General features: G+C 42.8%; 1 protein-coding gene across 2 annotated transcripts in view; it reads left to right on the plus strand.

The window, feature by feature from the left end:
* Nucleotides 1-13,999, plus strand: part of BCAT1 (branched chain amino acid transaminase 1) — a 48,368-nt gene that overhangs the window by 2,453 nt on the left and 31,916 nt on the right. The window contains exons 1-2 of one of the 2 annotated variants that reach the window (XM_050969704.1): nt 10,759-10,824; nt 11,538-11,588. In XM_050969704.1, the coding sequence (XP_050825661.1) occupies nt 11,571-11,588 (18 nt within the window). In that variant the 5' untranslated portion in view covers nt 10,759-10,824; nt 11,538-11,570. Of the gene's footprint in view, nt 1-10,758; nt 10,825-11,537; nt 11,589-13,999 lie in introns of those variants that run through there. The other variant, XM_009095178.4, reaches the window with a different exon arrangement.

Raw genomic sequence — 13,999 nt, forward strand, 5'->3', positions numbered from 1 at the left:
AGACGTGGGCATGGTAAAGAATTGGAACAGACATTTTCATTGCTTCCCTGTGTTGTGCCATTTTCTTAAATGAATAATCACAGCTGAATGTATAATACTGAAAATTACCAGTGGGGTTGAGGACAGGACCTTCAGTGCCAGAGTGAAGGAGCCAAGCTGTAAAATCTCTGTAAAATTTGCACAATCAGCCTTGTTAGGCCAGAGATGTGGGGACTGGCACGTTCACATCCCCACGCTGACACATCATGTTCTTGCTGCTGCTGGGGAAGCTCGAGTCACAGAGGCTGCTCTGGGAGCTCAAGGCACTCAGCACTGATTGTGGCTTTTGATAATCAATTGTGGCTACCCACATGCAACCATGGCTGCAGTGGAGCCCAAACTTCATCTTAAAAGCCTGGCTTTAGGTGGTAGTTGGGCATAAATCCAAGTGTGACCCTAATTTGTTGTGTTTGTAGTCACTTCTGTGTTTGCACCTTGATGCCTCCCAGTCCAACACAGGATGAAGTCAATGGGTGGCCCCATTTACCTTGGAAACAGCCTCATTATTTAATGGCTTTATACATTAAGGGTCCAGGTAAAATTGCATCATAAAACACAGCACCTGTTGCAGAAGGGCAATTTAGGAAGTATTACCATATGCTGTTGCAGAGGAAAATCCAGTGTTTCACCTGTGGAAAGCACCCTTTGGTCTGTACATCAGAGACCCAAAACTTAACATGAGAATGGTTGGAACTGTCTTTAAAAATGATCAATAAGTTTTATCCGTCTGGGGCTTTTTGTGCATTTTGGCCCATAGTTATTACTAGTTTTGCAAACTCATGTCATAATACCATTCCAACAGAGTTACATTTACTTCTTCCCTTGATGTCTGCAGTGTGTTTTGGGTTTTATTTTAGAATATCCCTGAAGCATTTATCAAGGGCAGTATATAACTGCTCAGCAGGTACCCAGCTCCTGCTAATTCAGTGTGTTAGAGCATATCACACACCATAATGATAAAAAACATTTCTAGTAAGCACAGAAAAGTGGTTTTTCCTGGTATACAAACAGGGTTTAATTCCATGAGGTTCTGATTGGAATAATTTCCACTAGGATTCAGGGACACCGTGTCCACTTGTTCAATTTCATTTAACTGTTGTGTTAAGAGTCGTCGCCTCTGTAATAAATGTTAGAATTTGCATTACTCTTACTAAGAATGGAGGTTTTTAAACCTTTAGCACTCAGAGTTGGCAAGAACAGTGTGCTCAGTTTGGAGCAGGCTCTGGGGTGGTGTAGCAGCCTTCCACAGTCTAGAGGAAGATGATGGAGATGGGGCCAGGCTCAGCAGGGCTGTATGGCAGGAGGACAGGAGATGGTGGCATTAACTAAAACAGAAAAAGTTCCCATGGGATATAAGGAAAACAGAGCCCCCAAAAGCAGTTGGGAGTGAGTTACCAAGAGAGGCTGTGCAGTTTGCATCCTTGGGAGCTCTCAAGACCCAGCTGGATCAAGCTGAAGAACCTGGTCTGAGCTCAGAGCCTACCCCTGAGGTTGAATTAAAGACATCCTCAGGTTCTCTCCAGCCTGGGTTTTCCTGTGGTCCTGAGAAAAAGCTTAAAAACTAAATTTTTAAAATACAGTCTTAGTTCTTAGACACACCCAGTGGTGTGGACCAGCACATATTTGTCCAGAGCCCTGAATGTTGGCTTTTAACAGCACAGAGAAGTCTCTGAAGGTGGTGTTTAAAGGCACCACTGTAGGCAGATTGCTTTGCAGAAGGTTTATTCCTAACATGTCAGTTTAGTAGTAGTATTTTCTTTATTTTGAGGAAATCCACGTGCTTAGCTGAAGAGTATAAGCTGGGGAACTATAAAGCACTGAATAAAAGGAGATATTTTTGATTTTCAGGGATGTGAACTTGAGATTGCTGCATCTGAAACAGAGTCTATAAGGTTACCACATGAAATTGCATACTCTAATCTTATAAAATGATTCAATTGCTTATCATCATGCAATCCATTAAAAATTATAGGTAGTCCACCTAAAATCAGCAGTAACAATACCATTTCTTTTGATGTAGGGTTTCTCAACCTCCATTAAAATAAAGGAAATTCTTAATCAAACGAGTATGGAAAAGAAACTTCAAGGGTTAGCGTTTACTATGAAGTTACTGTCAACACAGCTGCCAGGTCAGTTGCTGTGTAAATTTCTTACCAGATGCACGATACAGATTTTACTTGCCTGGTTTTAAAGTTTGAAGAAACTGGTGGAGAGGCTAAGTTTTTGATCCTGTATGAAGAAGAGTTTAAGTATTTTTTAATAGGCTCCATAGTTTATTGTTTATTTGTTATAAATTGTCTTTATAAATTTATAGTTCAGGGTACCATAATTATCCATAATTATTTTTTGAGAACAGAACATGAAGATTTATTATTGAATTATCAACATCACAGTCCTGAATTCTGCCTTATGGCAATGCCTGCTTAAAATTTGACAAATCCCTTCCTAATTGCTAGGAAGTATTGCCTGAAATATTGAGGGTGGTAAAAGCAAGAAAAAATGAATAAGCATGAAGAAATAGCCTTAGCACAGGGTGTTACTACATGTTGTGGCTACTCAGGCACAGTTTTGCCTCAGCTGCATGTGTACATGCATGCAGAAAAAAACCATAATTCTATTCACATGCTCATGTATTTGAGGCATTTATTCATCATGAGTATGTCATCTGTGATTTTAATATTATCCTTTATCTCTCAGCAGTTTTTCAGAGGCAATTTTTGGCATTTAGAGTTTGATCCTCCTCTTGACACCTGAGGATAGAAGTTCAGTAACAGCATTCCTTCCTGATTGTTCACTAAGCTGAAAATTAGTGTTTACAATTGTTTTGTTTTGGATTTTCTATTTAAGGGGTTGTGCTGTAGCCAGCAATGTTTTCATCATGTTAATTGGGCAAAATATTGATTAGAGCATACAAATAAAATGAATATTTTTTCAGATGCAATTCTGAGCTTTTAAGAGGCTCAAGACTGGCTTCATCCATTCTGAAATGTGAAAAACATTGATGTTCACATGCACTGAAGCCTCCCAGACCCTTTGCTCATGTTATCAGTGAGTCATTTGCCAGTTTAGATTGGTGGAGCTGAGCAGGGCTGTTTGATCATCGATACAGGTGTGGGATTGTAGGAGGACAAGCCTGCATTACTTGTCATAGGCCAGTTTATTATCTTCATTTCCATTTCTTACCATTTCAGAGCTGTCATTTTTCTCATAGAGACTGCATCACTCCTGATTTGTGTTGGTTGCAGCTTTAACCATGCTATGATTTGGGCAAAGCTCCTCTCTGCATTTTGTGTGTGCTTAGTGCTGACACCTCTACAAATACCTCATCTGGGACCCCCCTTTTCTTCCAAGGCCACTTTTCATCTGCTGAGTGATATTTTGTTCTCAAATTTCCTGGGCAGCCTCCAGTTTGCTCTGGGCACTGTCAACAAATGATAGAGGATTTCAGATGAAGGACTTGCTCACCTTGTTTAGAAAGGACACACAGGATAAGGTTAATACAGCTCCAGAATTTTGGAGCCTTATTATCCATGATTTTTTCCTGTCCTAGAGTTGTTACATAGCTGAATGTGTATTAAGTAGGTGGGATAGCTGGTTCTGTCACCAGTTTGGAATATTTTACCTCTTTTAGCAGTGATGTGAAGAAAAGCATCTCCCTCTGGGTCTTATCTTGTTGTTGTACCACATTGAAGAGAGCAATGTGTGACTCTGCAGTGATGCTGTAGCTGTGCCCAGCTTTTCCTGGCTTGTTAGTAAGCTTCCATGGGATTATTTACACTTGCTTGGTGTGGTGGGTAATTCTTTTTACCTTCTGTGACAGCCTCTGCATCTCCAGGAGTGTAAAGCAGTTCAGTTCCTAGAATGTTCTGAGCTGAAGGTCCCTCATGGAGATGTGCTCCCTCTGTTATTGGAACAGGAGCATTATTGGAGATGCTGTCCTCAGACAGATCCCCAGGGTTTTCCCTTTGGCTTAGCTCTGTTCCTAGTGCCCTTTACATCAAGAGGAAAGCTTCAGTTTCCTTTCTGCTTTGCTGAACTGTGTCCACTTGAAACAGATCAGGGCAGTGTTTGAGCACACAGCAAAACCCACATCAGAGGGGTTTAGGGCAGGCTTTGGAGAGGTTCTCATTGCTTCAAACCAATTATGGCTGGAGCTGGTGTGGGCAGGGGTTCTGCAGCCTCCACCTGTGTGCTGGTAGGCAAGAGGCTGGAATAGGTTACAGCTGTGAGCAGTTAGCAGCCCTTTGTAAATCAGTCCTTTGCACCTGTTCTTCCTTGAGAAGAACTGTGATGGATTTGATCTTGTATTTTCTGGGACCTCTGATGAAGGGAGGAATGATGGATCTGACTCCATGTGCTCAGAAGGCTCATTTATTATTTTACAATACTAAATTATATTAAAGAATACTGTACTAAACTATTCTAAAGAATACAGAAAGGATACTGACAGAGGGCTAAAATGATAATAATGAAAACTCCTGACTCTTTCCAGAGCCCTGACACAGCTTGGCTGTGGGTGGCCATTAAGTTAAAACAATTCACATGAAACCAAAGAAACAATCTCCAAACACATCCCAAAGCAGCAAAACACAGGAGAAGCGATTAGATAATTATTGTTTTCTTTTTTTCTCTGAGGCTTCTCAGCTTCCCAGGAGCAAAATCCTGGGCAAAGAGATTTTCCCAGCAAATATGACAGTGACAGATTTGATGTTTTAGTTCCAGGGGAGCTGTGCAGACCCTGTCTGGTGCCCCAGTGGGTTCCCTGCAGCAGCTGCTGAGCAGGGTGAAGTGTGCCAGTGGGACAATCTGTGCCTCAGTTTCCTGTTTCTAGAAGAGATGGATATTTCTGCCTTCTTTCACCTGGCTGTTGGGACTGCAGAGCCAGGCTTAAAGTGAGAAGAGTCCTTTAAAGCTTATAAATAATCAAGGTCTTCATTCTTTATCTGGAACAAGCAGTTCCAGCCCACCATCAGAATCCAGGAGAACACAGTATTTGCAGTATTGCTGGAAAGAAATATTTGCAATATTCTCGCTGTCCTCTTGGTATAACAGGGCAGTTAAAAATGCATCCTGCTTAATTTTACTATCAATTCTTAAAATGCTGATTTAGTGCCTGGCTTTTGGAATACATGAGGAAAAGGAAATGTTAGAGAATGTTGGCTGTGAGCACAAGCTTGTGGTAAAGAGCAAAGCCCTGCTGCAGTGTTAGGGGAAAGCATGCAGTAGCATTTATGGCCTTTCTTGTTGCCAGTTTGATACAGAAGATCTTATATCAAAGAATTGGCCCTAAGTGCATTAAGATTGTGGTGTCTTTCAGAATTTAATTTATTTTATTTGAGCAGTCACTGTATCATACAGCCATGAGACACTGTCTAGATAGAAAACAGGCAGGTGAATTTTTAGGTCAGCTGGTTGCTTTAACATGTTTTCCTTCATGCCATTCTAGCAAACAATGCATTTGTTAAGAACCTGGTGTCTCCCAAAATTGCTCCAGACTGGGGAAATGATTAAATAGATAGAGGATAACGTTAATGAATCTCTTAACAGGAATCACTGTGAGCCATGAAATTGGAGTCAGGGTCCTGCTGCAGTGGGGTCTGGGCAGAGCACACATCTGGATGTGCAGGGTTGTGCCTGCAAGCAGGGAAAAGGGCTTTGCTCAGACACTGGAGAGGAACAGCAGAGAATCCCCTTTACAGGAGCACTCTGAGCAGTGGGGCAGTGTCCCTGCAGGTCTGAGCCCATTCAGATCCCCAGGTGAGATAGCTGCTGCCATGCCTTATCAGCTTCAGCTGTTGGACACTCCAGGGACACAGCAGCCCCTTGGGAAGCAGGGACAGGGAGCAGCAGCCAGCACACTGTGCAGATTGTGCTCCTTGTGCTCTTCAGCAGTGGCATTTGATGATGGGCTGTGATTAAATAGGCCATGCAGAGTCACCAGGGCTAGATGTGGTGCCAGCCCTGTGCACACCAGCAGCCACACGTGTGCACTGCCTTGAGCCAGCTGTGTCAGTCACAGTTCTGTCATCTCTAGTGGCACTTACACAGCACTCACAGTGGAAAAAGTAACTCCTCCTTCCTCCCAAAGCTCTTCTGTTCTGTTCCTCCACAGAGCCTTTGTTTTCAGTGTGCCATTCATCTTTCCTCAGTGTCTTATGTAAACCTTTATTCCAGTGCAGAATGGGCTTAAATGGGACACGGTCTGAGCACTCTGAGAATAGCTCCACATGACCCCTGACACAGGCCAGTGATTCAGGGCTGGCCTCGTGCTCCTCCTGCTGCTGCTGGACTTAGGGGGAGCTTGCACACAGGGCTGTGTCCTTAAAACCAGGTTTTTGTCTGCTAGCTTGTTTCTTTGGCCATGTCAGTTCTCATTTTGGAATCCATCACTGTCTCTGCTGTGGTTTGGTTGGGTTTCCCCCCCCCCCCAAGGAGGTTTTAGTGATTTATTTGCAGACTGCAGAAGCTTTGGTCTCCCACACTAAATTGTTTGTTTCCAGTTCTAAGCCCTCAGTAACTCATCAGACAATGATTTGATTTGTTTCTGCTCTCTATGCCTTCATGTTGTTTATATTTTCATTTGGTAATTGCATAAAGCCAATTGCCTTGGTCCTCAGCTGCAGAATCTGTGTGGAGTTTCCACTATCAGGCAATTTCACAAATAAATTACAAGCTACATTTTATGCATCTTTAAATCAGATCTGTCGTTTATCTGTACAGCTGTCTCAGAATAAAAAATATAGTCAGTGTAACTGAATCTTCAGGGAAAGTAAGCAAATTAGTTTTTATTGTGCTTAGGCTCATCTTTTCTGGTATAACAGGGCAGTTAAAAATGCATCCTGCTTAATTTTACTATCAATTCTTAAAATGCTGATTTAGTGCCTGGCTTTTGGAATACGTGAGGAAAGGGAAATGTTAGAGAATGTTGGCTGTGAGCACAAGCTTGTGGTAAAGAGCAAAGCCCTGCTGCAGTGTTAGGGGAAAGCATGCAGTAGCATTTATGGCCTTTCTTGTTGCCAGTTTGATACAGGAGATCTCACATCAAAGAATTGGCCCTAAATGCATTAAAATTGTGGTGTCTTTCAGAATTTAATTTATTTTGTTTGAGAAATCATGAGACACTGTCTAGATAGAAAACAGGCAGGTGAATTTTTAGGTCAGCTAGATCCAGCTGGTTGCTTTAACATGTTTTCCTTCATGCCATTCTAGCAAACAATGCATTTGTTAAAAGCCTCATTAATGCTAGACGGGACAAACAAACCAACAAAAGGGTCACTTAGAGCACTGCTCCCAGCAGTTAGAGATGGAAGAGCTCCATTAGGTCATCTGCCTCTTCCCCTCATTGTACCAGGCTGTTTTCCCAGATCAGAAGGGCAGTAAACTGTGTGGACAGAGGAAATGGCACTGGGGAGTGACAGAGCAGCAGAAAGGTCATAGGGAGGGAAGGAAAACAGTCAAGATCAGTGTGAGCAGTGCCTTCAGGAACCAAGGTTAAAGCACACAGCTCCTGGTGTCATTGCTGAGGAGGGTTTCCTTAGAGTGCTTGCCTGTTTCTGCTGAGAAAATAGGAAGGGGAATTGTCTGGATGTGCAGGAAATGTATTAAGAGCAAAGTGAGTATTGAATAAAGGGGCAGCACACGGAGATTACAGCTGCTTTATGTCCTGTGGTGGATGGGACTGCTGGGAGGGATCACACTTCCCACTCTGTGGTGTTTGGTTGTAATTCACAGATCAAGTTGTAAATTTTTCTGAAATATGTGACAAATTCAGCCTGAAACTGAATAGATCCCTGGTCAGGTTCTCCTTAGGGTTAGTTTCTGCAAATTGGTTTGTTTCCTGCTTCTGCTGGTCTCTTTGTTCCTTTAGAGTTCTTGATAATAGAAGTTCTTGTCCAGCCCATGTTCTTTTTGGAGTTCAGGAGTAGATCTCCTTCAGCTTGCCTAGCCTTGCTGTCATTGAGGTGAACTGAGACAAGCTTTCTTCTGCATCAGTTCAGGCATTTCTCAACTTACTCAAATACTAATTTAAGCACTGAGTCAAAAAACTGACATTAGTTCTGTTTGGGGTTTTTCACCAGAGTGCTGCTTGTAATGGCTTTACTTTGCAAACATTGTTCTGCATTTATTTGTTCTTGTGGAACCAAGTCTGTCTGCCTTTACAGATGTGATTCAGCTATAAATGTTATTAAACACGAGTCTGGGGTGGACTAGCTGAGTATTTCTGCTTCTTGATGGTCCCTGTTCTAAGGCTTTACTAACTAGCAAGTTGGGCTCATGTAATCTGAATTGTCTTTTATTTAAGCATAATAAAAACAGTGATGCTTGTTTTAAGAAGAGCATATTTCAGTTTTAGTCAAACCAATTAAACTGGTTTAAATTAAAGCCAGTAAACTGCTCAAGTCAGGGATAAGTGCCTGCACAGTTTTTCAGACTAATTTAATTACAATCTATTTCAATTCAACTTATTTTATGCAATGCAGCATTCTTGGACATAAAACCTCTTGTATTTTCTGTGCCCCAATGCCCTCACTGTGAGGCAAAATGATGATTAAATAGTGTGGAAGCCCTGCTTTTCTGCTACACTAGTTGCCTTGTGTTTTTCTTTGTTGTGTGCTGTCGTTGCCCAGCCTGTGTTTAACTAACATCAGTGCCAGCCCAAGGTTGGGCAGCTACAGTGAGGTGATAATGCCAGGCTGGGAGGGCATCAGGGAGGATCTGTGTATCCCTACAGCACAACACAGGAAATCATGTCATGCCTGTGTAATTGTACAGCTACTTGAGACACTCTTGAGTGACTTTTGAGAAGTTGTTCACCCAGTGCCTCAGGTGTATCTTTAGGATATCATCAGTGTTTTAATGGGGGCAGGTTTAAATCCACCATGCTGTTAAACACAAAGGGCACATTTATGCTTGGAATATCTCCCTTGGCAGCACTGGCACCAGGCCAGGGAGCAATTTTCCATATTGCACTTAGCAACATGTTTCAGATTTGTAGGCCATGGAATCATTAAAATATGACTCTGTTAATTAGAAACTAATTGTGGTGTTTCTTTCTAGTGCTGAGGGATTAACTCAGTTTAATCTCAGTGTGGTTAACAAAGGCAGTTAGCTACTTGTTTTAAATAGGAGTTAAATCTATAAAAATTAATAATGACTTCCTGGAGAGCAGGGTTGGCCCCATGGCACGTGCCCAGAAGTTGTGCTGATGACTTCACTGAGTTCAGTGGTAATGTTGACCTGAAGAGTGATGTGATGGAGCCCCCAGGGGCTGTTCCTGTAGGTGGTCTGCACTTCAAATTCACATCCAAGCTTGGTATCTTTAAAAGAGATCATGAAAGAGAATATTAAGCTGTATCCAGCTCCAGTCCTCTGTGCTGATGCCAGCTCTTGCTTTAGGGCAACTCCATGAAGCAACAACAGGAAGAAACTGAAGCATAGTGGTTGAGTAGTTGTCAGTATTTGCTGTCACCAGGAATTATTATTAGCAAATCCAACTTGGCATGCTGGATGTTAGACAGAAGCCAGCAGTGGAGCTGGAGCTCTTGGAGATATTTTTCTTCCAGAGCTGGGATGATGGCATGAGGATATTTTTCTTCCAGAGCTGGCAATTCCCATCGTGTTAGCTGGGAACCAGCACACTCTCCATCCTCATTGATTGCAGTGCAAAGTCAGCTGCCTCCCTTCATCTGTGGAATGCTTCAGTGCTCTCAGCTGATGGTGCCATGAAAGCTTTCTAGGATTTTACCAGGGGGTTTGGAAGTGTTTGAAAGATTACAGGTAAAATGAGGGGCTGTTATTACACAGTGTCCTTGGCTTTGGGTGACACTTGAGACCTGCTTGGGTCTGCCACTCTGCCAAAGTCTTGTCTTGCTGGAGTAGAAAACCCTCAGCTTTAAGGCAAATAAAGACATATAAAGACAAGCTTTAAGACCTGTTTTTAATGAAGGACATTGTCAAGAGATTTATGATCTCTCTTGGCACATTCTCTTTCAGTGCATAGGGAGGGTCCTAGCCACGATTGCCTGCCTTGCTGTAGAGAGTTACAGAAAAAGAGGAACAGAAGGGTTAAAGCTGAGAGGAGGCAGCAGGAGGGATGTGGGGGGCTCCCTGGGGGGAAGGGGAGAGGAAGTGAGATCTGCTGGGGCTGGGAGTTTGCCTTTTTTTTGCTGGTAGCAAGGCTGTGGTCTGTGGAAGGTCCACTGAAAATACTGCTGCTTTTTAATTTTTTTTTTTGTATGTTTACCATATTCCCAAGATCTATAAAAAGGGAAAGGAATCATGTTATTTGCCTTCTGTGTAAGCCTGTGATCCATGTGGTGCCAGCCCTGGCCCCACATTTTGGTGGCTGCTGTGTCCCTGGCACTGCCATCCACCTGCACCAGCCCTCCTGGGGGTGAGGGCTGCTCCCTGTGAGGAGCTGGGGTCTCACAGGCTGACCATGAAAGGTTTTCTCTGCTTCTTTCCATCAGGGATTGTACCTTTGATCTGGGGCTTTCCCATCTGGACTGGGAGCTCCCACCTGAGATGCACCAAGGCTGAGAGAGAGCCACCAAGAGAGACACCACTCCATCCTTCCAGCTGTGCTCCCTAGAGCCATCATCCCAGCCATCCTCTTTCATCCCATCACCCCAAACTCTTGCTCCTGGTGCCTTCTTCCCCATCCCAAGCCTCTGCACCCACTTCACCTTTTCAGCTCCTCCTTCAAGGCTGCTGGGAAGGAAGGAGCCCTGGTGGGGCTGTCTCTGTCTCCTGTGTTCCGTGCTGTAACTGGCAGGGAAGGTGCAGGTACTGCAGGAGGGTCCACAGAGGTGCAAATGTGATGCTGTGGGAAATGGGAATCTGATTTTTAGGTAGATGGCTTCCCCCTGTCTGTTTCCCCTCTGTTGTTGAACAGAAGGATGCCTGGAACTAACACTCCTTTTTAAAATTTTTGTCTTCTTTCCCCTCCCAGTTCCTTTACAGAAGCCTGAAGTTCAACATTGTAGATTATGCAAAATAATCTCATTATTTATTCATAGAGGTGAATAATTCCTCATTACTCTCTTTGGTTAATGAAGGATATAACTAAACCAGTTCTTTTTCTCTTCCTTTCTGCCTATTCAACCTTCTCTTCAAAAAGGCAAAAGCAAACCTGTTAGGTAGATACTTTAGTAGGGAAACAAACTTGAGTAAAAAACCAATTTATTTATTCAGTTCTGAATGAAAAACTTTTGATGTTGTCCATAACCTCCTACATTACAGTGCTAATCTAATCTAGGATGTTATGTGTGTTACAAATATGAAGCCCTGAAATGCAGCTGCACAAAATAAAGGAACTGAAGTAAAACTGAGAGCCCAGAAGGTGGAAAGTTGTGTGAGAACTCACCACAAAGTTCTTGCTACTACATTTACTGATGCAAAGTCTGCTGATGGAATGCAGTCTGTCCCTGAAATGAATGTGTATCACCTTTCCTGCACTGTGCACTGGATTTGATTTGCTCTGGGTTTGTTTTTCCTAGGGCGGAGGACTCTCGGGAGAAACAGGAAAGCAAATGACTGAATCTTTCAAGGTAAGTGTCAATGGCCTGCAGAAAAAGGGGTTTTTCCATTGGGTCCCAAAGCTGCAGAGCTGAGGATCACAGAAGGGCTCCAGAGCTCTGCAGCTTGGGAACGTTATCAGCACTCCACAGCAGACAGGGCTGGGACAGTCAGGAATGCTGAGCAGCTGCCAGGAGCTGATGTGAAATTGCATCCCTCTCTTTTTATTTTAATCTTATGCCTAGAGATGAGCTCAGTTAAGATCCCATTCTCTGCCTGCTTCCTGAATGCAGTGCTTGTAACTGAGAGCTCATTTTAAAGCTGGATGGGTACAGATGTCAGCTTCCAGTTTTCTGTTGGAAGTGCAGAGCCTGTCAGCATGTGCTCCTTTGAATTCTGCATCTCTCCTAATTTCCTTTTTCCTGCCTTTTCTATGTCCTTTGCCTTTATTCTTTATGTCACACATCTGTAATTCTTTTTCTCTCTTATTCCCTGACTTACAGTCTTTAAAAAAGCCTTATCTATAATTTTTCTGAGTACTACTTTCATATTTCTGCAAAATAATGTTTTTTCAGCAGTTCTGTTCCTGTTCTTTCTGTCTATTGTCAGCAGTACACGAGATGAAATTGTGATGATGTGCTTTGTAAGTGTTGTGTTCTTCCTGACTTTCTTGGGCAGTGCCACAGCTGTGCAGTCCTCTGAACTATGCTTATTTCCCCTTCAGTTGTCAGGCATTAGAGAGATATAAAAAATTAATGCTGCAATAAATATTTGACAATATATATATATTATAATATATATATACAAAATGATATCTTATATCTGTGTTTTATATATATACATATATATATATATATATATATATATGTAGTATCTTTGATAAGGTTTATTCTGATGTTAATCTCATTGAAAACAGCAAGGAATTCTTGAGAGTACACAACTACAGCATTTCACTGTGTAGCAACATGCCATTTAATTTCTATTTCCTCATTCTCAGCCCTTCCCAGTTCTTCTCTTCCTCATTTCTTCGTGTTGTGTCTCTCTGGCAGTTCTGCCCAAGGAGGAAAATTCAGGATGACTTTTCAGCCTGAAGGTCTGATTTGAAAAATGCTGACAAAGCCAGGCATGCAGCCAGTTTTGAAACCACAAGAAATCCCAAGTCTGGAGTGCAGGGCTTGTTCTGTGGGTTCCCCTTGAATGAAGAGATCTCAGTGGATTCATGCAGCAGAGTGTGCTGGGCTGTTTGCAAACAAGAATTGCTGTAAAAGAGGAGACCCTTGTGTAGCCAAACTGACCCAAACTCTCACTCATTGGGGCAGTGGGAGGGAGGACAACAAACTCTGGTGTTTTGGCTGACAGGTGAACTTGGCATAAACTAAACCAGGCTTAAGGCAGATGTAATTATACCAGCAGTCAGGCAGGTGCCTTAGCAAAGCTCCAAATACCAAGTGGCACAAAGCTGGGTTTAGTCCAGGTTCCTTTGCACTGATGTTTGTGTCAGCCAGAATGGCAGATCATTGTAGTGGAGAGGCTGGGTGGGGGGAGAAACACATGGACAGGTGGGACAGATGGCCAGAAAGGGAATAATGCTAGGAGAAAGCAGCTGGCTCAGGCTGAACTCTAATTTGTGAGACTTCATTCCTGCCTTATGGCTCTTTCTGAAGGTGAGCTGAGATTTTCTAGAGATCTAGAGATTTCTAGAAAATAACTGTACTGTGGGAAGTGTGGGTGTGACAGTTAAGGTGAGAAGACAGGTCCTGGCTGTAGTATTGTGCATTATAATAATTAGTTTTCAGTCTCTTTAACTTCACAGTAAAATTAAGAAGGAAAAAACTTCACAAATGAAGACAAAACCAGCGACAGAAAATGAAAATAAAACAAGAAGGAAAAACTTCACAAATGAAGACAAAACCAGCGACAGAAAATGAAAATAAAACAGCCTGGATTCTTTCTAGGGAGCTTCTCAAACATTTTTGTGGAAGACAGTAATGGGGTTCCAGTTTCAGAAACTATAGTTAATATTTCAAAGGAATCCAGCTGACCCATGGGGCTGGCTGTGCTGAGCAAAGCTGCAGTTCTTGTGCCAGTGACCTAAGCAATCCAAGATTGTGGGAGTGCAGAACACAGGGTATGGTTTTGGTTAAAGCTTACATAAAACATATTGTTTGCAGCATTTGAATGCCAGATCAGCCCTCTGAAGATGGTTCTGTTTAGAATGCAGGGCTGAGATTTTTAGGTGGGGTGAGCTGCTTGGAGTTTTGCCGCAGTTTCTGCCTGGCTTTGAAAGGTGGAGTCAGTCCCTGTACACTGGGGGGAGGCATGAATGTTACCTCAATTTCTGGCAGGCAGTGAGCCCCTCTAACTGCTGCCTGTTCTCTGTTCTCATGCTTCTTAAAAAGCAGCAGGTCAGAGTTGGCATTTCCTCCATCCTGACTGCCACTGA

The sequence above is a fragment of the Serinus canaria genome, chromosome 1A, assembly GCF_022539315.1.
Source record: "Serinus canaria isolate serCan28SL12 chromosome 1A, serCan2020, whole genome shotgun sequence".
NCBI classification, from domain to species: domain Eukaryota; kingdom Metazoa; phylum Chordata; class Aves; order Passeriformes; family Fringillidae; genus Serinus; species Serinus canaria.